The sequence below is a fragment of the Temnothorax curvispinosus genome, unplaced genomic scaffold (assembly GCF_003070985.1).
Source record: "Temnothorax curvispinosus isolate PA1 unplaced genomic scaffold, ASM307098v1 QBEX01011098.1, whole genome shotgun sequence".
In the NCBI taxonomy this organism is placed as follows: Eukaryota; Metazoa; Arthropoda; class Insecta; order Hymenoptera; family Formicidae; genus Temnothorax; species Temnothorax curvispinosus.
In genome coordinates, this window is record NW_020220878.1 from 55,540 (window position 1) to 83,066 (window position 27,527).

Genomic DNA, 27,527 nt, shown 5'->3' on the forward strand with positions numbered 1-27,527 from the left:
GCGTATAATACCCGCGAGTGCGCGCGATACGTAGACGGGGGTGGCGTTGCCGAGGCGCGCCGGCGAGGAGTCGAAAAATTGTCCCGATTTCCTCAAATAGGATTTTAGATACCGTCCGCCATGAAACTAACCACGGCGCGCTTTTCAAAAACGTTCGAGTTATGTTCATTTCTACCGAGAGAGATGCGGATTAACTTTTTATCTTTTATAAATCCGATCTTAAATATATATTAAAAAATATATAAATCTATAGATAACCCTCGAACAACGCGATTAATTAATTCCATATTAGTAAAAACCGTGCGATTCAAGAAAACGGGCTTCCGATTGGTTGAACGATACGATCTGATACGATCCGGCCGTGAAGTGAGCCGCGGCACTCGCGGCACCTTGCGTCCCCCAACATTCCGTGATCGTGATTGTTTGTGTTTTCTCGTTCTCCGACGAGTCCGACCGCTACGTTTCGTCTGGTTTCGTCATCCGTTCCTCGAGGACCTCGAGATCTCGTCCGGAGTTACGATTGCATCATGGCACCGATCGTCGTACCGGCGGTATTGCGATTTAGTCGCGTGACGGCCGATAATTTATATCAAATCAGTAAAAGCCTAAACAGGTAAATTGTCACTTTTTTTCTGCTGGCGCAAGTCGGCGATCGAACGCTCGTCGCGGAGTCACGTGTCGGCGTGTCGAGGTTAACCGCCGCGTTTATTTATTCCGTTTTGTTTCTCCGGATGTCGGGAGCATTATTATCGTTAATTAAACGCCAAGAAATATTCGCTATTTAATCTCTTTCAACGGCGCGAAGCGATTTCTAATGTAATCGAGTTTGCATGTTGCTGCATACAAAAGTGAGAATCCGGAATCTCTTCCCTTCAACTTTCTGTAATTTAGCAAATCGTTAAAATACTGAGGACACTCGACATTTTTCTCACACTATTGGAATATTGTTAAGCGGATAAAACGTGAAAATATTGTGTGATTGTGCCACATACATATCTATATTTTGTTTGGAACAGATATATATGTATGCAATGTTTTTATTTATAAGCAAAGCATATATGTAAATGTAATATTACAGATTACCACGCGCATCTTACGCATTTTCCTGGCAAAGGCAACATTTTGGTACAATAACGGAAGAAAAGAAGCCAGACGCCACCGACGTATCCCACGTATCAGAAGCTACCACAGAAAATGAGAAGAAACTGAAAACAGAACTTGAGCTCATCAATAAAGAGCTTGCCGAGCTTAAGGAATCTAGAGACACGCTGGAAGATAAATATAAGAGAGCATTGGCAGAAGGAGAAAATATCAGGATTAGGCTCACTAAGCAGATTAACGACGCCAAACTTTTCGGCATTCAAGGTTTCTGTAAGGATCTCTTGGATGTAGCCGACATATTGGGGAAAGCTACCGAAAGTGTACCAAAGGATGAGATAACGGAGCGGAACCCGCATTTGAAAAGTTTATACGAGGGTTTGGTCATGACGGAAGCTCAATTACACAAGGTAGGATATGCCTTTATCTCAGGCTTTTAATACGAGAAATATGCACATGAACAATGTGACTTTAAATATTAAATTCTTCCTCTTTTTTTCTTAACATTATATAGGTTTTCAAGAAGCACGGATTAGTCTCACTGAATCCAGTAAATGAAAAGTTTGATCCTAATGAGCACGAAGCATTATTTCAACAAGTAAGATTTATATACAGTATGTAGCATGAGATAATCTCTATAAATAATGATTATAATGAATATTATTTTCAGGAGGTTGAGGGCAAGGAACCTGGAACAATTGTAGTTGTCTCGAAAGTAGGATACAAATTGCATGAAAGAATAGTGAGACCAGCGTTAGTAGGTGTTGCTAAAGGATAACTAATGTAAAGGTAGATAGATAGAACATCCACTGATAAATTGTTAAATGACGAAGTCTAATACAAGATATTGATGTACATTATAATTTTTTCTCTTAAGTTTTTATTTAAAATATAAAATAGAAGCCAATGTATTAATATATCGTAAAATGTACAAGGGTTAGCAAAAAAAAAAATTTATATATATATATACACGCTACTTTTATGTAAAAACACATTTGTAGCATTACTATATATATAGAAATTTTTTTTTAATATATACATTGTTTTTTTTATTATATATACGTAGTTTAATTCTATCGAAAAGACTGTAGAGGAAGACGATAAAATACAAATCCCGGCAAAAATAATGATACATATTCAGTCATCTCTTCAGTCTGTAACATCTTCGTACAAAAAGTCGGGTATCGCACAAATATAATAGGTCACAACTGTATAAATCTACAAAACATTAAATACATTTGCTATCGGACTTGTCAATTCAATTTTCATAAGCGCATAGAAAACGAAGTACAATACATTCCTGTACCTTAGGAGTAATATAATTCAACATCTCTCGAACACTTTATACAAGTCAGGTAAGCTGGCTATTTGTAATATCGTTGAATCGTGAGCGAAGTGTTTCGGTGGGAGTAAACTTTCTTTAATTGCGGGATATAAAACGTGTTCAGTTATATATTTCCAGTCGTGTGTCTGATGCTTCGGATTCATGTAGCTGTAAAACTTTGCCGTTTCCCGACAAATATTTTGGAAGCACAGTTGTTCCTTCCTCCATTCAACTTCCGTTGCCAGTCGCATCATGTATAATGGAATTTCCGCTTCATATGGAAAATACTTATCTAAAATGTTAGCACATGCTATTAGCAATTTGTTCTTCTGGTAATATAACAATATTCAATATTACAATGTATTTACCTAACAACACGGGTAACGATCTCAAATTTCCCACTTTATCCATAACAACCGAAAAGTATTCATTCATCATGTCTGCCTTTTCTAAAAGCAATTCCTTCACCCTTGCCGCCAATTCTTCCTTCGGCCCATCTTCCTCCGTCCATCCAGTTTCCCCCGAATCTAAAGCAATCATTGCTAAGTCGAACAACGATATCCGTTCCTAAAAAAAAAAAAATTAAATCAGCGCGCGATGTTAGACGGCTATAAAATAAACTTAATTTGCCGCATCTGAAATACGTACTGAAAATTTGATAACGCCAAAATTTGCAAAATCGTAAAGCATGATTTCATAAAAAAGCTCCTCCCTAAAAAAAATATTACATCCTAAAATTATAAATTTTATATATAACATTTCAAATTTCATTTTTATTATGTAAAACATTTATCTTACGCTAGTTTTCTAGTGTTGCATATGTACAAATTAACTCCACTCTGTATCAGGGCCGAAGTTTGATCGATGCAGCCAACAAATGTCAAATTAGCTAAAATGTTTCTTAATCCCTCGTGACATTCGTCTTCAACATCTTTGCGTAATTTCAGGATACTAGTTAATTTCACTTCGTGTCTAAAGTTATTCACGGAATATGACTTGAATTGCTGTGCGGACTTTGGAGATTCATCAGTAGAAATATCTTTCTCAGTAGAATGTGTCCCTCCGGATTGACTCGCACCAGATATTGAATTTTCTCCTTCTTTCTCATTATCATCTGTACCTAATGTCTGTTCTGTTTCCGAAGCCTTTTTCGTACTCTCAATAATGTCCCCATTTCCGAAATACTGATACACTTGTTTACGAGCCCTATCGGCTATGGCGTCTACAGGCTCATCTTCTACAGGATCATCTACCTCCTCATCTAAGTCTTTTAGAAATTCTGAGATATCAAACGTGGTGCTCTCTGGACGGACATTTTTCGACTTGTCCTTTTGCGCAGAGCTACCTGGATCGCAGATATTTTGCGAGTCTGACGAAGCTGAAGTTTTAGTGTCTAATATACCGCTCCAACGTGTCGAATCATCAGCTGGAGTCTCTTCGATATGTAATAATGTAGAATTGTGTTTTGCGACATTTAAATTCAAGCTCGAGTTTTCCTCTTGACATTTATCGTCAGCAAGCGGATTTTCCGTAATAATGTTAGATACACCTTCTTTCGATGGAATTTCAGAATTAAGAGACTTAGAATCTGCATTACGTGTTAATTCCTTCGCCAGGGTATTACCGTCATTGTTACGTTGTTCAAAATGTATGGTAAAATTAAATTTGTCGAGTTTTTGATCGGACGAGTCTGTCCTAATCAGCTCTCTAGCGTGAACTTTTTTCAATTTATCTGAATTTCCTTTGTTATACTCTGGTAACACCTCTTCCAGGACTTCCTTAGTGATGTCTGCTTTCGGTAATCTAGCTTGCAAGTAAAACGTCCTAGACGCACTATTACCAGTCAGTCTTTCATCCAAAGCGAATTTTATTCTCTCGATTATCGCGTCTTCGTGAAGAAATCGAACCTCGTGTTTCGTCGGGTGTACATTAACGTCAATATTCTGTGGATTAATATCCAGAGATATGTAACACCACGGATGGGCCTTTTTCGGGAGATACACAGAGTACACTTCTTCCAACATCTTACGAATTACTAGAAATAAATGTCCATAAACATTAAAATTTTGACAAAGGATTTAGAGTGGATAAAGACTGTTTGCGCAACGTTAGACTTACAAGGAGAATCGACCAATCGATTGTTGATGAATAGCAGCATTACCATTCGTTTATTCGTATAATTCGGATTCGTCACTAAACCGTGCATCTTAAATTTATAATCCTTGTCGTCAAGCTCAACCTCTAATAGTTCACGAGCAACCGGATTACCGTACAATATCCTTACGTTATTCTGTTTTGTCGAATTATGTGGCGTCCGCACCTAAAAACGTAACGAAACATTACTATAAATGTTCTTAAATATTCTATTGTTTAATATATTTTTTAGACGACGCACATGCGTCATATGTCATGTAAGGATTTATCTTACCTGTGGACTCGGCTCGCCATGCTTTTTTAACGTAAATCCTACTGCCGGATTATGCACAGCGTATCTCATAACCACTTCCGTAATCTTGGTAAATTCCTCCGATGGATTTGACAAAGCCTTTCTACGAGTCGCCACATTGTAGAACAGATTCTCTATTGTTATCACAGTGCCCTGATTTCCAGCACAAGGCACTGGAGGTGCTTTTAGCTTGCTGTTAATATACGACGCTCTGTAACATTACAAAGGTGAATACGGTTCAGCTGATTCGTACGAAAATAAGAATTACATTTCTTTTCTTTTTTCAAAACAGATTTCTCGTCGGTTAAATCTGCATACTTGTAGGCACATTTTTCATCTGCCGTCTTTGTCGTGATAGCAAGAAGGGCTATGTGACTGATGCTGGCCAGAGCTTCCCCTCGAAATCCAAATGTCGTAAGGGCGCTGAGATCCTCGAACTTTTGCAGCTTGCTTGTGGTGAATCTCTCGCACACGATGTCCATGTCTTCTTTTCGGATACCGGTGCCATTATCCTGTATCTAAAGGTATAAATCAAGATCATTGTGAATAGGTATAATTTCAGACTATGTTTAACAATTGAAACTGTATATCCTATTGTGTACCTGTAGGAGCTTTAAGCCTCCTTCCTTCGTGGTGATTTGTATATTCGTCGCTTTGGCGTCCAAACTACAACGTAAAACCGAATTATCCTGTGCATCGCGACAGACAGAGAGAGAGAGAGAGAGACCGAATACTAACCTATTCTCTATTAATTCCTTCAACGCATTTGCCGGCCTTTGGATAATCTCTCCAGCCGCGATTCTGTTCACCACAATTTCGTCTAATTTTCTAATCTTAGCCGGCGTGCACATGTTGCCAGAGATTAATTGTTAATTAAGAGGAAACAACAAGTAGCTGTCAGCATCTGTTGTCAGATGTAAATACGATGCATAATCAGCATAATCCAGGTATGTAAATTTGATTTCATACACGAATCGATAATCTAATTAAAAGAATAATTTTAGGAAAAGCTTCGCGCGTTCGGTGAATTTTTTTTTCAAACAAATCGGACTTTTGTTGATAAGATTCTTCCATGTGTTTCACTGGCACCAATCCGCCGCCATTTTTTTTTTTTTTGGTTTCTGCTCCTTTGGGAAGGAGCAAAGCGCCTTCAACCCTGCCTTTGGGTTATATAGCGCGAATAATCCGCCGCCAACATTTAAATAAGGTTAGGTTAAAAATTCACTGTGCAACATTATCGACAAATACAATTGACTACACGGTCGATGTTATTTCGAGTTGGTAATTACGGGTGTTACCTTATCGACGTAAACAAAACTTATCGGCGCATCTTTAGCAGCAAAACCTGACCGTTTGACCGTTATATGTCTATGCAACTGACTGCTGACAAGATCGGGAGCGGGGAGGTTATAATTAGATAAGAAGTCGGCAGCGCTAACTAAAATTCTTCAAGAATTTCACAAATTCCTAATATTTATTCAGATTAGAGATCCAATCTCGAGGTATGGATTATTCGCACCGCATTGCTCTTTACATCCTTATTTTCCTTCTCTTCTTTCCGTCTTCTCATTTTATTTCGTGAATGTCGCACGTCGTATTTTTCCTTTTTGCTTCTTTCTTTTCCCGTTTTATACTTCTTTTTTTGTCATCACGTTTGCCTCATTTACGTATTACACATGTATAATATGTAAATATTTATGACATAAAATCTGCAGAAAAACGAAAGGAAGACATAACCCAAAAGATAAAAGAAACACAGTTGCGTAATGCTCTAGGAATGGAAGTGGATTTTTTATATATCATTTTGTTACGTCCCAAGGAAATGTTTTGCGCCGTTCAGTCGCAGAACAAAATGGAAACGGAATTATTTCTCTGCGGAGATTTTTTGATATAACATTAATGAAGCATAGCGCATAGCGAAGCACAAAATGTAGGTACATATACAATAAAATTGATATATACATAAAAAATGTATAGTAAAACTTATATATATGTAAATATAATATGTATATTAATTATTATATACATAGATATATGATACATATATATATATTTTTTTATATTAATTATATAAATATGTATATTATACGTGCAGCTCGCTACACGCAGATCTATGCATTGTGATGCGATTGTGCGCGGGTCAAGGTGTTCGAGTGAAAGTACGAAATATCAGCAACCGCTGAATAAATCTTCTATAAGAAGCTGGGCGGACGTTCGCGCAGAATTATTGCGGCAAACGTGCGATTACGCGATGGTACAATGCGACGCTATCGCTCTCGATGCATCTGATAACCGTGCCGTTTCCTCCTATCTCGAAATTCCGTTTCCCGAAACGCTTCATCGCCGGGTGATACCGATGTCTCGGAGCATCCCGCGCGTTCAGTTCTCGCGTCGTTACGTTGAATTGCCCATTTTATAATTGCGTAATTTGCAATTATAATCCGCCGAAGTTATCGGGACGATATCGGAGCTGTAGAATTTAAAGGGGCGCTGAGAAGAGAGAGAGGAGGGATCAATCGTAGACCTGTTCTCTTTATTAGCTGAACTTCTTGCACGCTTCATCTTTTTGTGAAGAAGAAAAAGAGGAAAGATGAACCGTGCAAGAAGTTCAGCTGAAAAAAAAGAACAGGCCTCGTTTCTACTACAATTCAATGAGCCCGGGATAATCCGGTTGTTCGCTGCACTTTCCGCAGAAACCGCGTGTTTCTCACATCGTGTCCTTTCTCGACATTGCGGCAAGAGAAGCGACGTTCGTTGCGTAAAGACACGACGTTTTTTTTTTCTTTTTGCAACGTCGCGCCGCGGCGGTGTCCCGTTCCGACTTAGTTAACGGTCCACGAATATCCCGAAGATCCTCCTCTCTGAATCATATATCTTATATATATACATATATCTCAGCGCGGCTCTTTAAAGCAACTCAATTATTTCGATGGCTTCTGCAGCGGGGGCGGCGTGGCGGCGTCTCCATTTATTTACGAGAACGTTATGGCTGGCATCGATTAACGATCGAGATCGCGAGGGGAAATTTCATGTATGTTTCACGTTTCGTATTTCTCATTGTCCGAGAATCGACGGTTGCTCCGGTAAAGTGGTCAATTACTCTTTCTAAACAGTCGTTAAACCACCACTCGGTGTTTCGGTGTTAATAACTGCAGCCTCACGATTGCAATTTCTCTTCTCTCCGTTAGCACCCGCGTCTCCTCGCCCACTCGATTCCCCCCGCGCCGTGTTTCGCAACGCTATAACTATATTAGCCGCGCGCTGTTAATATTAATCAATTGTTGGCCCATAGCGGCGCTTATTTGTCGTACGGACACGTCGACATAACATTTTTTTTTAAATATATCTCGTAGACGCTCGACAAATAAAAGACGATGTGTCTTCTGTCATCATCAATTTTTTTTGCAGCATCCAGCCGCTTTCTAAAGTGTGCGCGTACATATGTACGTCGCGCGCGGATTCTGTGATTTCTACGAAAAGGGACTTGAAAAGCAAATAATGCGCGAACTCGAGATGGAATTGCTTCAAAAAAAAAAATGTATATGTCGGCGCGAAGCGAATATGTTGATGCAGACGTCCTTTGTTTGCGAAGGAAAACCGTAAGTATTCGCGTATTTCCATTTTAAAACTTGTATATTAGCCGAACGTCCATGAGAATTAACGATCGCCTTATGGATCGCTTCGTTACGCGCCCTACGAGGCTAAAACAAACGAGAGACAATGCATGGGAACTTGATCCATGAAGGCAGACTACTATTCATGGATCAGCAATCGTGATTCAGCGTCGGCATCCACGATTTACCTATACGACAAACTTTCACTATTCTCATCTCATTATGCCGGCGAATAAGTAGTCATCCAAAACAAATTCTAGGTCTTTCTCAGATACGCTTGATCGCTCTTGAAAATTGACAATTGTGGACACGCGCTTCAGAGACCAATGAATCTTCTTTGAAAAGTTTTTGTAAAATATTAGCTTTTAGAATAAAGATTTTACGGGTTTTACATATGGAACCTAATAATAGTAATAACAGTATATACATAAAAATGTATGCATATACATCTTGAGAGAAAGGCAGTCCAGGCTATTAATAAGAAATGTATTATTTATTATAATACGTGCGCAAGTTTCACGAGATGTGGATAACAGTAAAAAGTGACATCATCTTCTTATGAATAAGGATGGGATTCATTCTAGGTAGGACTGATAACATCTACAGCACGTTTGAATTTTTTTTTATTAGCACTTGGAAACATAACAGCATTTAAATGTAATTGAAACTTTCCGCGCTGCAATCGAACCTGGCATACGAGTATACAGCGGGATGTAACACAATCTTGCGATACAATCGAAACTTTGTAAAAAGAATCGTTTGTGTCTTTTATAAGATAATAATACAGCAGCTCATATACGCGTTTTAACAGTTCTATGTGTCGTACGTTGTCTTTTGAGTAAAAAAACATTTACTATACGATATATTCTTACGGTTGTTATCTACTTAACATTTTTTCCTTGATATAAATGTCTCTTGAAACATAAAATATTCCTGAAAGCATTTTTCTCAGTTTTCGGTTATTTTATTTCAATTTTTTTGTAGATAATAGTATCGTGCTGCTTATTACTTTTATATTATACATTTTCTATTTCTGCGAGAAAGATCATATGGTTTGGTTTAAAGAAAAAAAATGCTATGCTTTGCGGCTGTATAACAGTATATGTGAAAAAATAAGAAGACACAGAGCTAGAAAGTTAAATGTCATTAAGTTGCTCGATTTTTCTCTTCTATATTTCATCATCAACCATAAAAGATAAATGGTAAATTGCGTGACTTATCTTATAAAGTTTCTTATTCTATAAAGTTTCAAATCCAATTAGATATTATTACGTATTTTTCCATTCATGAAGGATTCGAGTGTATTTTATTTACATTCCGATATTGCTCTCGATCTTTATGTATTTGATCTCAGATTGTGCAAATATTTCGCAATAACGAATCCATTATTTTTACAGGTATCACACGATTTCGACGGATTAGTATCTAAATATTGGACGATACTGGATCGGCCGAGATTCGCGGATACCAATCGAGTTTGGACCCATTTCCACTTGCGATGGACGCGTGCGCTAAGTGCATTTTAATTAGCAAGAGACGTGTCGGTGAGTTAATTACAGGAATACTCTCGTTAATTCTGAGGATGACATCGCATGTGTACGTTGCATGAATCATTGTAGCGCGTGTCGTGTATCATTACACATGCGTGCGCCGTGTATTTACGGTGCGAAAGTGCGTGCGGAACCAAGACAGAGCCGGTCATTCCACGAGAAACCAAGCGAGCGCGCCTGCCTATGCCGAAGGAAGGAAGAAAGGACTTTCGCTCGTTCGTAACGCAGGTCGTATTCGCGAATAACGCGGATCCAGCTTGCTTCGGTGTGCCGGAGGTCTGTCACTTTTGTCGCGCGAGTCGACTTTCAGCGCGGCGAAAAAAAAAGGAAGAAGAAAGAAAAAGAACCCTCGCGCGCTAAAACGCTCCGCTACCGGTCGCAGATCGCTGACGCTTCCGGTTTTAGATCGCACACACGACGATCCTCGTCTTATAGGATACGTAACAAAAATTATTCCGTCGCGTATACTGCCTTTCTGTCTTTCTCTTCTTCCTCCGTCCCTCCTACCGTGTCGCGGCGTAATGAGGTGAGATGCGAGGAGGCGAGAAGCGAGACGATGAGTGGGATGGTTTTCAGGCTGGATCGGAACCTCTTCTTGATTTCTGCACAAGCGCGACCAGCCCGCATGCCAGCCCACCCATGAAACAACGGAAAGCGGCCTGCTCGCCGCGAAATCGCGGCAAATTCGCGCCTCGCTTCGCTGAAAAAGATCTGAAAGATAGTGAAGACACGCTCGTAAAAACACGATCCAATCCACAAAACTAGAAAAATATCCAACCGCATGATATAAAACTATAATTGTATCCGTGTCAACATATTGTCTAATCGGAGAGTAGCTTATGAAAGAAGCATATGGTTCTATAAATCTGTATCTTAGAAGTAAAGAATCTCCATTATTATAAATTTAGAAAAAACAAAGCTTAAAGTTTATTATTTTTATGAAAATTTTTAATACAACTTTTTCTAAACATTATATCTTAGGATGATAGACATAAGACCCTTTATTATTCTACAATTTAAGCTCCTGGTATATTATAAAAAGTAAATTTACTTTGTTTCGACAAAAACTGAAGATATATGATTCTTTATCTCTAAGGTACAGAAATATGATTGTCATATTTCTTGGTACCTTCTGCGATATGCATTCCGATATTCCTGCGACACGTATTCCGTTCTTTTCCATTAAAAAAATAGAAAGACACGGGGGTTAGATCATCTTTGCGGGAATGTCTTCATTTTCAATGATGAAATTGCGCCTCATTGCGCGATATTGCAAAACGAATATCTCGGCTTGACGGTAACCGCGTTACATCGTCGAGGACCGCGTTATTATGCGCGATTCAGAACTCGTTACGGCCGTCAAAGGTCTCTCGATGCCGACAGGACCCGCTCGCCTCCGATCATTACACCGGGCCGGGATTCCGATCGGCGATTTCGACGAAGTGGCATGGTTATCAGGAGATCCCGGCGAAAAGTAATCAGGCGTTGCAACATGCCCGAGCGATAAAAGCCTGTCTGAAACGCGATGCGCTCACTCGGGAAATATTCGCTGAGCTCAGGCCGAGCGTCCCCGCGGCGAGCGTGCGATGGGGTAACGCGTACGGTCTTCTTCGTGATGACAGCATTGTAATTGCATGTGATGCAGTCAAATTTGTCGCATAATGACGGCGCGCAATTTCGACGCAACGCCTGGAAATCCGGAGTCTGTGTACGCGTGCACTCCTCTCTCACGGATTCTCACCGTCCTATCCCTCCCCCGCGACATTATAATTGTCTTCCTTTCGTAATCCTTACGGGTACGAGTACATTATATTTTTTCTTTATGACGTCTCTCTTTCGTAGGTGGGCAAAATTGTCACAAGCCTCGTCTCGGTGCCGCCGAGACAGCGGACCGTGAGACGGCAATGGGACTTTTACCTGGGCGCGAAAAGCTGAAAAGTCTTTCCCATGAGAGAAAGACAGAGAGAAAGGAACGGGAACGGTGAAGCAAGGCGAGCCGGTGATCGCGTAGTGGGACCAACAAAGTTACCTGGATCGACAACAGATACTTTTCTCGGCAGTAACCACCAAGACACCATGACGACACGATCACTCGCATCGTCCCCGACGCGACGGCCGTCGGCTGTCGGTCTTGTCACCGCGCTCCTCCTCATCGCGGCGGCACGTAAGTCCTCACACGATCTACCGCTAAATCTCGATCGGCCTGATTGATTTCGTGAAATATAGAAAGTGTCCCGTATGCCTTTCGGCATTTCAACGACGATCCGACTTAGCCACACGGTCGCGAGAGTTCATCGAGCTCCGATTTGATCGATGAAGATACGTAGTGAAATCACAGATTCGCGTTCTCAAGTTTTAAGTATCGCGATACGAAATTCTCTAAGTTTCGAGATATGTTTAGTTCAAAAGATCTCGCGATCGTCGCGGATTGTTTAAATTTTTATTCAAAGTTTACCGGGGTTTTTCCACGAATCCAAATATAATTTTTCGTTGAGCGATGGCGACTCGAAATAATTACAAGGAAACTGAAATATTACGCATGATCTTGGGCACTCTCAATCCGTAGTTAATTAAGCGATGTCCTTGACGCAAAGTGAGGGGATTAAAGAGATCCTATAGCTTATCGTATCAGGTTATTGTCGAGACATAATCTTCGTAGCAACGCGTCTGACGTTACGAAACGTAAATATAAAATTACGTATGAATGGTTTACCGAGATAATCACGACGTTGATCTTCAATGAAATCCACACATCTTGACGGATTGATTTCATGACAAAATTTTGACTTGGAATTATCATCGAAGATTATTTCTATTGCATTATTCGGAATAATTAGGATATCCGCACGCTATTTCGCAGACTGCTTCCTCGTCCACTCTACTTACCGTCAATCTCGCGGCTTCACGTCCTAGGACGACTTCACGCTCCGTTTTTGCGGGCATCATTTTTAGCGCACGCTTTAGAAAGCAAGGAGAAATTACATGGTGCTAACTTGCAATTAACAATCGCTTGATCTAAAAACCAATATTAGTTCGCCAGCTTTGTCTTCCGTAATGAAGAAAAAAAAATGAGATTAGTCGCGCGGAGAAATTCAGCTTCTCTCGAAACAAACGCGGCCGTAATATCGTAGAAATCTCTAAATTTATAATGGAGCAAAAATTTGGTGCGCTTGCGAATTTTGTGTTAAGATTTTATAAAAAAACGTATTTAAAATTATATTTCCAAACATAGGAAAGGATATCTTTTCTCTATCGACGTACGATCTCAAGAAAGCGGAGATTTAAGAAAAAAAATTCTAATAAAATAATAATAGTATAATAGTAATTGAGAAATGTGGACTTGAAATTGAGGTTTTGCGTTTGTTTCGTTGGAATTCACTGTTGGAGTTTATTAATCTTGCAGAATTTTTATAGAATCTCAATCAGTTTCTGCATTTTAGGAACACGTATCATTCGTGCGCGCCACGTGTAAATAACGTGCGGTGCATGCTTGAGATTTTTACGAACTGAATGAGTCCGCGTAAATGCCGAAACTTGAGGATCTAAACGCGAGGACGGCAACGGATGAAAACGAGAGGGCGATAACACCACAGGCCTCGCGGCGGGCCTCCTGACATTTCCAGGCTTCCAGGAGGTGAAAGTGGGAGCCGGATAACCGTAATTGGCCATCCGCATAACACAAGTTCCGAGTCCGCAATGTCGTAATAGTGTCTGCAAATAGTCGCCAAAATGTTTGCAATGCGAATAATCTCGTCGAGGCGCGATTACGTTCGAGTCGTCCCCCGTCGCGTCGTCTGAGAGCGGTGTATCATCCGTTCTTAAATTTACATTTGTATTAATCTTCTATTGTCGCGAAGCGTAGAAGTCATGTCTATTTAAAAACGTTGATTCTTTCGTCTGGATTCTGAAACAGCCGAGGTGATCGCAAAGCGCGATAAATAATAACAATAATTTATAGTCTTAAAGGTTCGATTTTAAAAATTCAGCATTAAAGTACTAATAGAATTATAAATCTTAAATGATAATGTATTCCTCATGCACGCAAAACCTGGGCTATAAAAATAAATAAAGTGTAGCATTTTATTTCTTTTTCAATTCTGCATATTCACCGGCTATGAAAATAGCCGAAGGTTATTTACGTATCATCGAGAAATTCGCGATGATGTAGACTTGTGATTTGCGTTCGGAGGCGGCAGCAAAATTATGCTCCTAAATATTATATAAATATCCAGGGTCTCTTTCTTTCTCTCGTATTAATCAAATCTTTAATTGATCGATTAATCCCTATTATGCATTTGTGTATCGCTTTTACTTATTTAAAGACTATCTCTAAAACTTAATGTTCTTTAGTTTCGAATCTAAGTTCCTTAACACTTTACCAATCGCGCGAGATTTACTCTCTAAGCACCGTACAATCTTTCATCAGTCTATCGCTCTTAAAAATTCTCTTTCTCGTCATTTCTTTTACTACTGTTTTTTCAAACTAATTAAGAGTCACGGAAGAATGGCGTAGATCTATCCATTTAGTCGTTAAGTAACGAATCATGAAATAGAGCTATTCAAATACTCGGGGTAGATCTACCAAAGTGTTAAGATCGACTCGAGTTTCCGAAGGAGCGAGTTGGACCTCGCTATGCTGTTACGCATCGAAGCTTTCGAGCGGGGTTCATCTCGCGATATACGACGAGGTGAACGATACAACATTTCTGCCGCGGGCCCCCTATCAATCCCAACATCTCGAACGCGCTGTTGCTACGTTAGTAACATTCTGCAATCCTGCGTTCGTCGAATCCCTCGCGGAAACCACATGCAACCACGCGACCTTGATTAATGCGCGCACCGCGCCAATCTTCGCCGTCCTGACGTTTCTGGATGGATGGACAGGTCGATTCCTACTGCGGAATCCTAACGGTGTCCCGGGCGAGCGAAGGGTCTCGATTTAACGAGGTAGCCAATGTAACGTGAACCAGTGTACCCGTTCCTACGATCTGTCAATGGGAAAAATGCTTCGTGGCATCACTTATCTAGCACACGTGCGATACGCGTGTACAAACACGCCGCACTCGTACTTCTGTCGTTATTAGTACTTCTCCGTATATATCCGTGTCTTCTCCATGTCCCATTGATATTCCTATGTTTACTCTCGCAGCTTCCAAATACAAATGTCAATTACATTATAATTAAAAGCAAGTGCCACTTGACACTTTGCACTGTTAAATTCGTAATGTCAATTCGAGTTATTTTTAACCATTCTTATAGGTCGCCAGTCGCCACTGCTCCTTAATATGTCGTTAATTTAACTAAACCAATGAAGTTAAAATAATAAATTTCGACACACATGGTAGTTAAAAAAACAACAAAATGTTATCTAACTCAAGGTATTCAAATTTCATCTTTTAATACTTAACATTTTACCTCTGTATCTTCAAAATACAAATGTCAGTCATAATTAAAAACAAGTGCCACTTGGTACTTTTTTCTTACGCATTTTCTCTCTCATATTCTACCATGATTATATATCATATATGATTATGTATTCTACACGTATTCATATGTTTGCATATCACTTCAGCCTCGATACCAGACCTGAGAAAACCGGAGGATGAAACGAGCGCGAGTTATTTGAATTCATTTCAATATGAACGTGAAAATATACATAACGTTCCGTGCCACTTGCTTCCAAGATGACTTCCCGGGGGTTCGAAAGTAAGAAAGATATCGGTCCAGGATTCAGCGGGGGAAAAAAAGTCCGAGAAACACCGATCTCCGGCGGCCGAACGTGACCGTTCTGGGCGAACTGTCTCGACGGTTGCGTCTTCGTCGTACGCAACAGCAAAGACCGATTCGCTCCGCGAGAGTCGAGTCCGCGGTTTCGCGGAACCCAGTTTTGCGTACGAGCGGTAACGATCTGCGCCGAGCGGCTCAATCAATCGTTCTTGACAATTTATTCGCGAAGTCGAGAAGTTACTCGCGATTACCGTTATCCATCGTCTACCGGTCTACCGTACTTGGGAGCGGATTTATCAGCAGCCCGGCCGCGGCGCACAAATGGGATGTATCATTCTAACGAACCTAATAAATTCGCATTATTACGCGTGGCACCGGTTCTCTCTCTCTCTTCTTCTCTCTCTTTCCCGGATGATAACGCGACTAAATGGCATACGTATCCCTTTACCGTATACGCGAGAAAGAAAAGAATACGTTTCCACGGTCGCGAATTAGACGCGCAAACCGACAGTTACGTCAAGGCCGATGAAGTTTGCGTGGCTATTGACCAGTAATTTACCGCATTAAAGCATACTTCCGCGCTTTGTCACTCTTCGTTGCCTCGCGACTCGGTATAACGAGTTTTCTAAAAATACCCGACGTTATATTCGTTGGGCTTACGGACGAGTCTGATGCATAGAGAAATTTTTATATATGCGCAAAAATAGCGGCAAATAAAATAAAGCTCTACGTCCTTCTTCCCCTAGACGCGCGATTAGACGCGAGTGGTTCTTCTTTTCTAATAATCGGATGCGCATAATGTCACGTAACTCGATAAGTGGCCAACCGATTATTCAGTTGCAACATTGTACCGTAATCGTTGTTTATCTCGCCGCACACAATTATGCTAATTCTCCGCAGTTTATCACTTACCGTACTTGAACAATCGTCCGGATGCAGAACGCAAAACGAACGGTAAAATATACATTCAACGAGCTTGAATGCGAGAGATAGAGGCTGGCGTTGTGCGGAATCGCATTCCGTTTCCGTGTGATTTCTTATTCCGACTAACGCTTAATTACCTCTCATCGCCAATCTCGCCGCTTATACCGGTTACTTAATGATAATTGATGATTATGAATTTCCTTTTGGCAGAAATATGCAGCGGAGCGTATTACGGGAAACTGATCGGCAAGCTGTCTGAACTGCATCACGGCGTGAGCGGCGAAGTTTATGCCGTTGACGCGAGGACTCTATTTATCAAGGATTTCACCTACGATGGCGAAGGGCCAGGTTGGTACATCGCGATTGCAACGCGGATCAAACTCTTCTTCGTAATCAATCATAAGGAAGCGAATTATTTCGACTCTGCTGCCGTGTTATTCTTAGTTGACTGTAATGCAAAATAATTGGAACAATGCAAGAGATTTATTATTCGGAATAATGCATTTTTAATTTTGACATTATTTTGCTATTGGAAATTCAAAAGATTTAAGTACAAGTAAACTTGAATTTTATGGCCAATATAAGTAAAGCAAAATTAAAGTGTAGCGCAAATACTTTGTGTCGCATCTCTGGAAGGATGCGAGAAAATTGCGGAAAAACTTTCCCTCGGCCTGATAAGCTGACCGCGATCGACTTTTGTGCCGGAAAAACTTTCCCGAATTTCTCTGGCATGCACGTTCGTGACGTGTTAATAAACTGACTGACTGCTCGAGATGCCCATTCTCCATTAATGGGATATATCTAGATGCTTATTAGAGCTTCACAATCTGAAACCGTGTTACGTGTTCGCTATCTGCTCGCTTAAACCGAACCGTTCGTCATCATTGGCGGCTGAAACTTGCTGCATGTACATAAATCTTTTTTTAACCGTTTTTATTAAACAAATTTTCATCGATAACATCAATAAAAGCATCATTCTTTTAGCTGCATTCTTTTACGCTGGAAGCAGCAAGAGTCCGGGAAACAACGGATTCCGGGTGCGAGACGAACGCGGAACGTAAGTAAAGCCGATAACATCTCTCCATGAATTCTGTTAATTAAACGTAATTTTGTGAAATATATAATTATAATAAAAATCTGTATTTGTCGAGCGAAGCCTTTGTCGGTTTCCGAGCGATCGTTCTTGCTCGATTATTTTGCACGATTAATTTCTCCCTTTCGCCCGACAGCACGAACCTCCTTAAACGGTACCGCAAGAAGGACATCACGCTGACCTTACCGGACGGCAAGACCTTGAACAACATCAAATGGTTTTCGGTCTGGTGTGACGAATTCTCCGTAAGTAACGGATGTACGCTCGTGACCTTGGATCGCGCGATATCGGCGCGTACTTGCTCGTCGCACTCGGGAAACCGGTATCATTTTCTCGAACTACAACTTTCACACTCGCGCGGCGGACTTAACGGCCGCGTGTCAAGTGAATGGAATACGGCATACGTATAGCTTGATGAAACGCCACGCAGTCACCGCGGGCTCCACACGTCCGGGATTGGAATGCAGAATTTTTAATAGGATCACTAAAACGCTCGGAATTTCAAATCTCTCCCCCTTAGGCGCGTCACATTTTATTTCGTCAGTCAAAAGAATCTCGACTTCTTCCTCAACAAATCCTTCTCATTGTTATATAGTCGAATCCATTTTTAACGAGTTAGAGTTAGATTATGACGATTACGCAAGCCCTTGGATCAATAGAGCATTGATATCTTGCTTGATGAGCGAATCCGAAGGAGTCGTTTTTGTCCAGGTGAACTTCGGCGACGTCAAGATACCGCGAGGCTTCGATTATCCGAAACCGCAAAAGCTGAAGACATTGAGCGGCATACACGGCGTCAGTTCGGAACCAGTTGTCGTCGTGGACGCTCAAACCCTTCTGATACCCAGTTTCAGTTACGACGGGGAAGCACCTGGCAAGTCTCTTTCCTTTCCCCGTTATTAATATACAGTTTTAGACCTTGACATTAATAATAAATTATCACAACATTTCCGAGATACTGATATTTTATGTAAAATTTTATCGTTAAAAATCATTAAGCGCGAATTTCTCTTTCGGTACAATTTGTTGGGCTCTCTCGCCAAAATAATGCAAATAATTTATTTCTTTAGCTTCTCGCGAACCTGTTTTAAACTTCACGAACGTCACGGATTCGTTCGCTTTACGTAATACAACGCGGAAGATCGACAGAGTGACGAATGTAAGGATTGTTTTGTAGATGCCAAGTTCTGGGTAGGCACCGGACCGACTCCCTCGTCGCAGGGTATCCGAGTGCCGGATGAGAACGGAAAGGAACAGCCGTTGCGTCGTTACGATCGCAAGACGATCGTGCTGACGTTACCGGGCGACCTGACCGTTCACCAGCTCGGTCACTTCGGGGTGTGGTGCGAGGCCTTCGCCGTGGACTTCGGCCACGTGCAGCTCCCGCATAGCCTGAACGTACCGCCGTCTCTCAGAATGCTAGGAGTTTCGCCGCAGGTATGTATCGTACATGTCTTATAGTTAGCACTTTACAGAAGGGAGAATGGGACAGTAGTACAGGGAGATGCATTAACATATAGCTCACTATAGTGCACTGTGATTGCTTCGCGCAGTTATTTACGACCCACGGTGATCGTGAATCGACCTCGAGATCGACCTTCCGACAGAAGCGTTTCTCTATTTCGGCTTTCTTTTTCCTCATCCCTCCCCTCGACTATACCTGACTACGAATAACTTTGACCAAACTGACAGCGTGATCGTCGACTTTGCTAAGGACATTTGACGTTACTCCGATTTTTAATGACGGACGGCATAGTCCTTCAATCTTAATTCTACATCTTATCATTTAGAATACACTTAAATCTTTACGCGAAAACGTGCTCGGAAATTAGCTTGAAGAGAGTTCGGTTCGAGACAGTTACACGAACGTCGTACGACTTGTACGGCTTGTAAGGCAATTTGACAAATATTTCAGGATAGCGTCTCCCCCCGCGACTTCCTCATCAACTCTGTTCATTTCGCTCGTTCTGCGCGAGCCGCGAGTTTCCCCAGCCCTCCTGCAAAAATCTCTGTACATGGATAAAAACCCTGTCTCTGTCCTTGTGTTGCAGAACGTGCATCGCGGAGGGCAGGGACAGTTGGGGGCGCTAACAAGTGCATACGAGATCTCTTCTTTCGCTTCCTCGTCGCCCTCCCCCTTCACTATCTCGTTCGCGAGCTCGCTCTCGCAGCAACACCAACGACCGACGACCTATCGGCCGCTCCTCCGTCGGGGCGATCAATTCGTCCACGGGATTCAAGCCGTGGAGCCTCTAATATCCGGCCAGGCGGAGGAGCTTCGTCAGGCGCAGTCCCCCGCCTATACCGGTTATCAGGAGCAATTTTATCGCCCGGCCGACGCGGCAGCGTCGCCGACGTCGTCCTCGTATCGTCCTCAACCGTCGGCGCGCTCGCGCCTCGTCGAGCCGCAACAAAATTCGTACGCGAGGCTCCTGCACTTTCAAGGCGACAGGAGAATCGACTCCTTCGTGCGTTACTAATACGCGACATATCGGCCAGACATCTCCCGGACTTTTATTCCACGCGAAAAGATGTTCCTCGTTCCTCTCTCTCGTGCCGCTCCGTTAAACAATCATTTTGATCTCGGGAAACTACGAATTTTTCGTCCCGAAGCTTCATCACGCTGTCTCAAGCAATAGCGATATTTTATTATATTATTTTATACCGAAATGAAAATTACTAATACCACTTTGTTTTGCTATTATTTCGAGCTATTGTTACAGTGTTGTTTTTGTTTAAATTGTGACGAAAACTCTCACGGCAGTTTCTCGTATGCATCCTTCGTGAGTTTGTACACTAAATTTCTGAAAACTGTGGAAGAATGAGGAATTTCTTGTCTATTTTTGCTTTAATTAATGTCTTATATGATAATTTCACCTGCTATCTGGAGAGCCTTGAATTCTTTTTTTTTTCTTTACGTATGTATATACTTACGCGGGTGATACATAACATAATACGTATAATATATATGTATATATACATATACACACATATACGATTCACGCGCGCATGTGTGTACTATATTTTTGATATTTTTGTACTCATTTTCTATATTATGTATTATACATGAAATAAACATATTTTTTACAATTCTGAGCTTTGCATATATCCCCAAGCATAATCTCAACGAATAATAACTGTCTGTTAACGTTGTTCTACGTCTTTAATTACTTGTCATTTAATTACTTTGCTCCAAGAGTCGTTCTCGAATGTTGAAGTTAAACGGAGCGTAAAATAATGAATAAACAAAATAAAGAAGAAGCAAGTATACATTCATTCAAGTCTGATTTACTTTAACGTTTTACGAGAACGGTTCTGTACGAAAAGTAGTCTGCAATGTCGGGTAAATTGCCAGTAAATTTAGTTCCGCTTGAATGCACGTTAGTGGCGGATAAAGTGATCGGACGGTGTATGATTTCAGTCGAAGCTTAACTGCGAGGTCCTCGAGGACACCTTAGCTTTCGAGGTGCGTTGGGCCGTGGCCGGAGACAGCATTGTCGTCCAGCTCGTCGCGAAGCTAGGTAAATATAGACAGACACGCGTTAAAAGCCATGGGCTTCCACAACGGAGACGATGAGACGTTTTGAGAAGCGCGTGGAGCTGAGGAGAGACGTCTAATGATAACGTAATCTTCAACGACTATAAAGCCGAATTGTGTTACGACAGATGCCGGACAGTACATGTCCTTCGGATTGTCCGCGGACACGGAGAGGAGCGTGATGGTCGGCGGGGACCCCACCGTGGCCTGGGTCGACAAGCAGACCCTGCAGGGATACGCCATCGATTACTTCTTGGACGCGAAGTCCCAGTGCTCGGGTCGCCGCGGCAGCTGTCCAGACAGTCGTATACAGGTAGACAAACGGCAAACATGCTTGACATTGTGAGTTATAACGTGTCGCGACTGTCCAGAATTAATTTAATTTCTCGTGAAATATATATTGTTAAACATAGATAGGTAAAAGACACGTATTCTTTTAAATCCCCTTAAGCTGATGTTTATATTTGATTCTAAACATTGTTGAAAACAGTAAGATGTATAAAAAATCTTTTAGACACAAAACCTTTACAGTTTTTTAATGTATTTTATAACTTATAACCGTGTGTATTTCAATTTTGGTAAAAAAAAAAAAAAATGTTTTCTCGCATTTATAATATAAAATAACTTCGTGTATCGTGAGTCTTTAGTGTGCACCAACGCGAAATAGCGCGAATTCGCTGTTAAGATACGCTGTCGTGTCCATGAGCTGTCTCTCGTAGCGAAATGATTCGTTCTCCCGCAGGACAACACGGACTCGGTGCGACTGTTGAACGCGGCGATGGTGAACGGCTACAGTATCGTCACGTACCAGAGACCGCTGAAGGCCAGCGACGAATTGGACTTGCCGATACTGACGAACAGATCGCAGGCTATAATTTGGGCCATCGGGCCGCTGAACGAGCGGCAGGAGGTCAGTTTTCACAGCCACTATCTGAAGACCGATCGGTTCATCGAGTTCGGCAGACCGCCCGCGTGGAATTGCCCGATGCCGGATCAAGAGTCTCCCGACAACTTTAAGCAGACGGCAAGCAACACTCAAGTAAGTGACGGAGCGTAATCAAAAGCGTAATCAACACGGTGACCGCGACCGTGATCACTCGTGATTTTTCAGTAACGATTTGGTGAATGATTGACGCTGTCGGATTTTTTTAAAACGCTTGAAAAAAATAAATATTATTTAATAGAAAATTTTGAATGACATAATTAAGTAACAGTATAAAGTAATAAGTATGCGATTCGAGACACTCTATCCGTCGGGATAATATTATATCCTTGTGATGAAAATTCTATTGCTGTTGTGATAAAATTTTATTGTTAGAGTCGAAGTTTAAGTTAGGGAAGAAATCGATTCGTACATATTAATGTTAGTTTTATTTTGATACTGATGCTATCTTTTGGAAAATACATTAAAATAGCTCGTCACGAGAAGGCCGCAACGTGTACCGGCAACTCCTGCACCGGCTTCCACGAACGACGCTTGGGAGATACCACCGATTCAGTGTTACGAGCCGGATGACGGTGTCTTCTACGCGCAGATGGGGCCTACCGGAGGAAAACACGGCTATCCGGCTATTACCGGTACTGAACCATAGCAATTAGTGTTATAACACTGAGGTATCGTCTCTCGATTTGAGTCGAGAAACTCCATTCCGCATGACATGATTTACATGTGCAAAAGGTGCATGTATATATCACCAGAATTATCACCGACAAGGACACTCATTCTTGAAATAAATATTGCAATTACCAGTCGGCGGAGAAAATCTCTCTCGGCACCAAATTTCGCTAGCTATTTAAAAAAATAACTTTAATCGACGCTGCTTTCATAAACACTAAGATTTATTCGCGTCTTACCTTTTACGTAGAAAGTGTGCACGGATTTTATTTTTTCTACGATACCTCGTCACATATAGTTTTGGAGATTCGAGGCACATTTAGACTTTCGCGAAACTAATCAAAATTCGCACGGCACTCAATCCGCGAAGCGCTCGCGAGAAAGTCCTCGCGCTAGTCGTAAGAAAGCTGCATCGCATCTGTACTCCAAACCGGTCTTCGCTTCACTTTCTCCAGGTCACGTTGGCTGGGGGATCTCTTGGTACATCAATGGCTTGCTGATACCCGTGATTAATGTGGTGCGCGGCAGGAGATACTCTTTCGTCACGGAAGGCGGCTTAGATCCCGACATCCCGGCGCGTTATCATCCATTCTACATCACGGACGACCCGATAGGCGGCTACTATCACAAAACGGCCGAGGAGAAAGCGGTAAACCGTCTTGCATGCAAAACCATTTTCGGAAGAGAGTATATCAGTTCTGCTTTTATCTGCAAAACGTTAAGATAGGCTCGCTATGTTTATTACAATATTTCCGCGGTAAAGCAAGTGACTGAAAGACGTCACACGCTGCCGTGGCAACTCTGATCGAATCTTCTCATCGCTATCTAATTACCGTCATGATCTAAATACCTCAATGAAAGAATCCAAGAAAGCGTAGAAAGATGACTGGATGAAACGCGAATCGTATGGCTTCGTAACGGTTATTCGCTCTCTGACTCTAACAGAAAGTGAAGATATTCGCCGGCGTGCGCCGGCAACGCGGCAAGGTCATCCCCACAGGCGTGGGTCGTCTTTGCAACTGGGTGCCTGATGAGAATCAACCGCCGGCGGACGATTTCGCGTCCTTCGGAGCTTATCAGCGCACCCTGACCCTTGAGTGCGACGTTGGCGAGCCGGGCATTGTGGAGTGGACGCCCGACGAGAACACCCCCGATACGGTGTACTATCAGGTAATCTGACATTCAGACAAGGCGCGTACTTTGAACGGAACTCTGATTTCGCACGGGAGATTTCGCACGTCGTTCTTTTCTCTTCCAGTGCTTCACGCATCGTTACCTAGGCTGGAAGATCAACGTTCTCGACAGTTGCGACACCAGCGAGCCGTCGCCGGCGGCCAGCGAGAAGCGAGAGATGTACGCGGAGCCAGAGCAGGATCGCCAGGACCTGGAGTACGACGCCAGCATTGCCGTGCCGAGCAAGGTAACGCCAACGGCGGAGTTCCTTCATCAACAGCATGCCCATCATTCTCACCGCGAATACAGCGAATACGACCGTTACCCTCATCATCATTCGACGACTAACAGCAAGCTAAGCGTCTCGCATCCGCAGCTACTAACGAACGCCAATAACAATTACGATCGCTTGCAATCATCATCATCATCGTCCGAAAACTCGTACGGGGCACGTCCGAAGGACGCGCATCGTATTGACGAGGAAGCCTTGCCGCGGCAGGAGCAGCCGCAACAGCAGCAGGAGCAGCAGCAGCAGAAGTCGCAGCAAAAGCAGCAACATCGGTCAACCACGATCGTTCACGAACCGTCATCATCTCTTCACGCCGGAACTCATCTCACGGAGATCGCGCGGGAGATTCAGCATACCGCCACTAATCAGGAATTGTCTAACCTCGTTGCAGATCACCAGCGACCGTCACTGAGTCACGGGACGAGGTTGCCCTACGTAACGGCGGCCATCAGCAACACCCAGCTACCGTTTTCCCGAGCGCCGCATCATTACGCGAGCAATTACCATCACTACGTCCACCATCAGCTTCCTCTGCCTCCTCCTCGTTACTATCATCAGCCCGAACCGCCGAGGACCCAACTGATGATCATCCGGCGGCCAGCGCCATTAACGCGCCATCCATCGATGTTGCAGACGTTACAGCAGGCTGCCAAAACGATAACGGGCGCGTTATCATTACCGTTTTCATTCGCGTTCCCGTCGACCTCGCCGCGGCCGTTCCTCATCGAGCGCAAGAAGTCCGTTTATCGACCGCCCGTCGCAATCACGACGCTGACGATGCTCAAGACGACGCCGAATACCATGACCGACAAGCTGCCGCCGTTCGAGAAACTCGCGGCGAAGATCGACACGAAGCAACGCACGAAACTCGAGGCGAAGGTGGGTTCGCGCTCGGACATCACTGACAATCACATGGGCTCATCCTCCTCTTCCTCGTGGAAGTTTCTGAAACCTGCGCGCAACACCGGCTTCAATCCCGATTCCATTGTCATCGAGAGCGGCTTCAAGCCGATCATTAAAAACAACGTCGACCGTGCGTCCGATGTCGCGCAGAAGAGGCTCTCGACGGGGTCGTCGTGGCAGGACGAGACGCTCCGAAAGAACGGGGATTACCGTACGATCGACGAGTTCTCGCCCGTTTTCGTGCCGTCGTTGCCATTGACGATCGACGGCAGCAGAAAGAGGAAGAAGAAGACGTCCCCCGCGCGCTCCCCGCCCCGCCTCGACGATCTCGACGACATGGAGATGGCGGCCGATCTCAGACTGGATACCTATTATCTCCCGCCGATCGGAAGGACGAGGCCGGAGCAGCTGCCGTCAACCTCCTCCTCCGGCGTCCTGATCACCTACGACGGTAAGAAACTGCGGGACTTCAGCGGCCTGGCCAGGTCCATCTCCGACGTCGAGCACCGCGGCAAGGGTGGCCGGCTGACCTCGGACATCCTCAGCAGAACGCCGCAGTTCGGTAAGTTCCAGGGCGAGCTGCCGCCGCTGATCCCCGGGGAGACGCGCGCGAACGGCTCGGCCCCTCCTCCCTCGTACGAGAAGCAGAACCGTCTGTCGGTCGTCGAGCTGCCGCCGAAGACGAGCACGAGGTTGACGTTGGTGGAGAGGTCGAAGAGATCGCCGCGGGACGTCGGTCGCACGATGCCCAGCGCGGACTTCCAGCGCGGCGGCGACCGCGGACGTCGGGAACGCGACCGGGTCAAATCGGTCAGCGGTGGAGCGCGTCTCAGCAGCCTCGGATGGGTCGTTCTGATCGCGATCGCGGCGCGCCTCGCGATCTGAGAGATCGGGAACGGCGACCGGTCCACGTGTCCTCCGATGAAGAAGGCACGCCTATATCCGCTCGACGGATATAGGCACCGGAAAGAATCGGAAGACGATCGTCTTTGAGCGCGTGTCCGCGCGGCTTGCGACGGCACAGGATCGTTCGGGAATGGTAGACAATATACTCTCCAACTGCGTTAACACCGGGGAAGGCATTACTAACCACTGAGAAAACCGCTGGTTTCCTATACAGTAGTACAATCCGCCTGTCAAGCTCGCGTCTCGCAATTCTGGCACCTCGATCCACTCTCGATCGTGTTCTTCGCGTAATTATCATTAGTTGCCGGTTCCTCAGGCCAATTCAAACTTGTATCGCTTGACAATGCAGACATTTGTACGGTGTTCTTTTAAGGAAGAAAAAAAAATAGAATTTTGTTAATTTACGTATATCTGTGCGCGCGTTTATTTTCCTATCGCGATAAGTAGAAGAATTGTGCAATTTACGTGTTGGATATTAGAATTATAATTATATGCAATAAGATATTGATTGTTATTATTTTAAAAAATAAGTAACATATAAAATATATGGTAGTAACCTTTAAGATTAAAACTTTTTAGATCTCGAGGAAAGCATTTGCGATAAGTAAGTAAGGGAGATATTATTCGTGCGGTGCGTGAACGTGTCCGTTGCAATCCATTAAACAAGAAGTCGTATAATAGCAATGACCTGGAAGTGCAAGTTTATAATCGCAATAAATCTATATTTTCTGGTACCGCGATATTACGATGCACAATAAAGAATTGGTGATTAAACTAGAAAAACAGACGCGTGAAAACCCGATCGAGTTTCAAAAACGCCGGTTTACAGCTGGCGCAGGAGGCGTTTGCAGCAACAGGCACTTGTTGAGTTTTGCTGGCATATTTTTGTAAATAAGTTAAAATATTTGTTAATAAAGGTAATCTTGATACAGTTGTCTCCAAGTTGTTGTGTGCACTGTCCTAAGCAGAATCGAGGAAAGCTCGACCTGGATTCTTCAAAATGATAGAAAAAACTCCTGGCTAACTTTTTTTTCCTTGTTTTATTTATATTTTAATAAAATTTGCGATTGGTTTAGCTACACAAATTAATGAAGACACAAATAATGAAGAATTGAATATTAAAAGAGTATAAACTGAATACTGATATACATATATAACATATATACACTCATTTCTCTAAATAAAATTAATTTGAAGGATGTACAATAAAATGTCATTTTCGTCAACTTAAATAACTGTCACGGAATTTTTTATTATGGTATCTTTGAACGCGAATTTGGGAATATCTGTTTAAGATGAATCATGCGCAAATACGATATTAAGCAAT

General features: G+C 42.8%; 3 protein-coding genes across 11 annotated transcripts; 2 read left to right on the forward strand and 1 right to left on the reverse strand.

The window, feature by feature from the left end:
* The first annotated feature begins 407 nt into the window (after nucleotides 1-407).
* On the forward strand, nucleotides 408-1,961 carry LOC112461134 (grpE protein homolog, mitochondrial). Its single transcript, XM_025026261.1, has 4 exons — nucleotides 408-613; nucleotides 1,079-1,508; nucleotides 1,613-1,696; nucleotides 1,769-1,961. Exons 1-4 carry the CDS (start codon nucleotides 528-530, stop codon nucleotides 1,874-1,876), a joined length of 708 nt encoding a protein of 235 aa, XP_024882029.1. The 5' UTR covers nucleotides 408-527; the 3' UTR covers nucleotides 1,877-1,961.
* Nucleotides 1,962-2,087: 126 nt separating this feature from the next.
* Nucleotides 2,088-6,045, reverse strand: LOC112461147 (DNA mismatch repair protein Mlh1). Its single transcript, XM_025026281.1, has 9 exons — nucleotides 5,607-6,045; nucleotides 5,471-5,534; nucleotides 5,187-5,386; nucleotides 4,851-5,079; nucleotides 4,541-4,742; nucleotides 3,221-4,457; nucleotides 3,071-3,134; nucleotides 2,791-2,989; nucleotides 2,088-2,714 (listed from the first exon to the last, which is right to left on the reverse strand). Exons 1-9 carry the CDS (start codon nucleotides 5,717-5,719, stop codon nucleotides 2,422-2,424), a joined length of 2,601 nt encoding a protein of 866 aa, XP_024882049.1. The 5' UTR covers nucleotides 5,720-6,045; the 3' UTR covers nucleotides 2,088-2,421.
* A 210-nt stretch (nucleotides 6,046-6,255) lies between these two features.
* Nucleotides 6,256-27,302, forward strand: LOC112461148 (protein Skeletor, isoforms B/C). Of its 9 annotated transcripts, none has more exons than XM_025026290.1 (18): nucleotides 6,256-6,370; nucleotides 6,584-6,798; nucleotides 6,964-8,467; nucleotides 9,880-10,026; nucleotides 11,875-12,196; nucleotides 16,894-17,031; nucleotides 17,668-17,740; nucleotides 17,913-18,021; nucleotides 18,488-18,650; nucleotides 18,954-19,213; nucleotides 19,828-20,244; nucleotides 21,198-21,297; nucleotides 21,443-21,627; nucleotides 22,057-22,353; nucleotides 22,730-22,892; nucleotides 23,385-23,578; nucleotides 23,875-24,099; nucleotides 24,188-27,302. In XM_025026290.1, exons 5-18 carry the CDS (start codon nucleotides 11,980-11,982, stop codon nucleotides 26,177-26,179), a joined length of 4,533 nt encoding a protein of 1,510 aa, XP_024882058.1. In that variant the 5' UTR covers nucleotides 6,256-6,370; nucleotides 6,584-6,798; nucleotides 6,964-8,467; nucleotides 9,880-10,026; nucleotides 11,875-11,979; the 3' UTR covers nucleotides 26,180-27,302. The 9 variants fall into 9 exon arrangements, with proteins under 9 accessions (XP_024882058.1, XP_024882052.1, XP_024882057.1 ...); XM_025026284.1 differs by lacking the exon at nucleotides 19,828-20,244 and having other exon boundaries at nucleotides 6,964-7,122; nucleotides 8,277-8,467; nucleotides 24,188-27,300; XM_025026289.1 differs by lacking the exon at nucleotides 19,828-20,244 and having other exon boundaries at nucleotides 24,188-24,349; nucleotides 24,783-24,902.
* The last annotated feature ends 225 nt before the right edge of the window (nucleotides 27,303-27,527 follow it).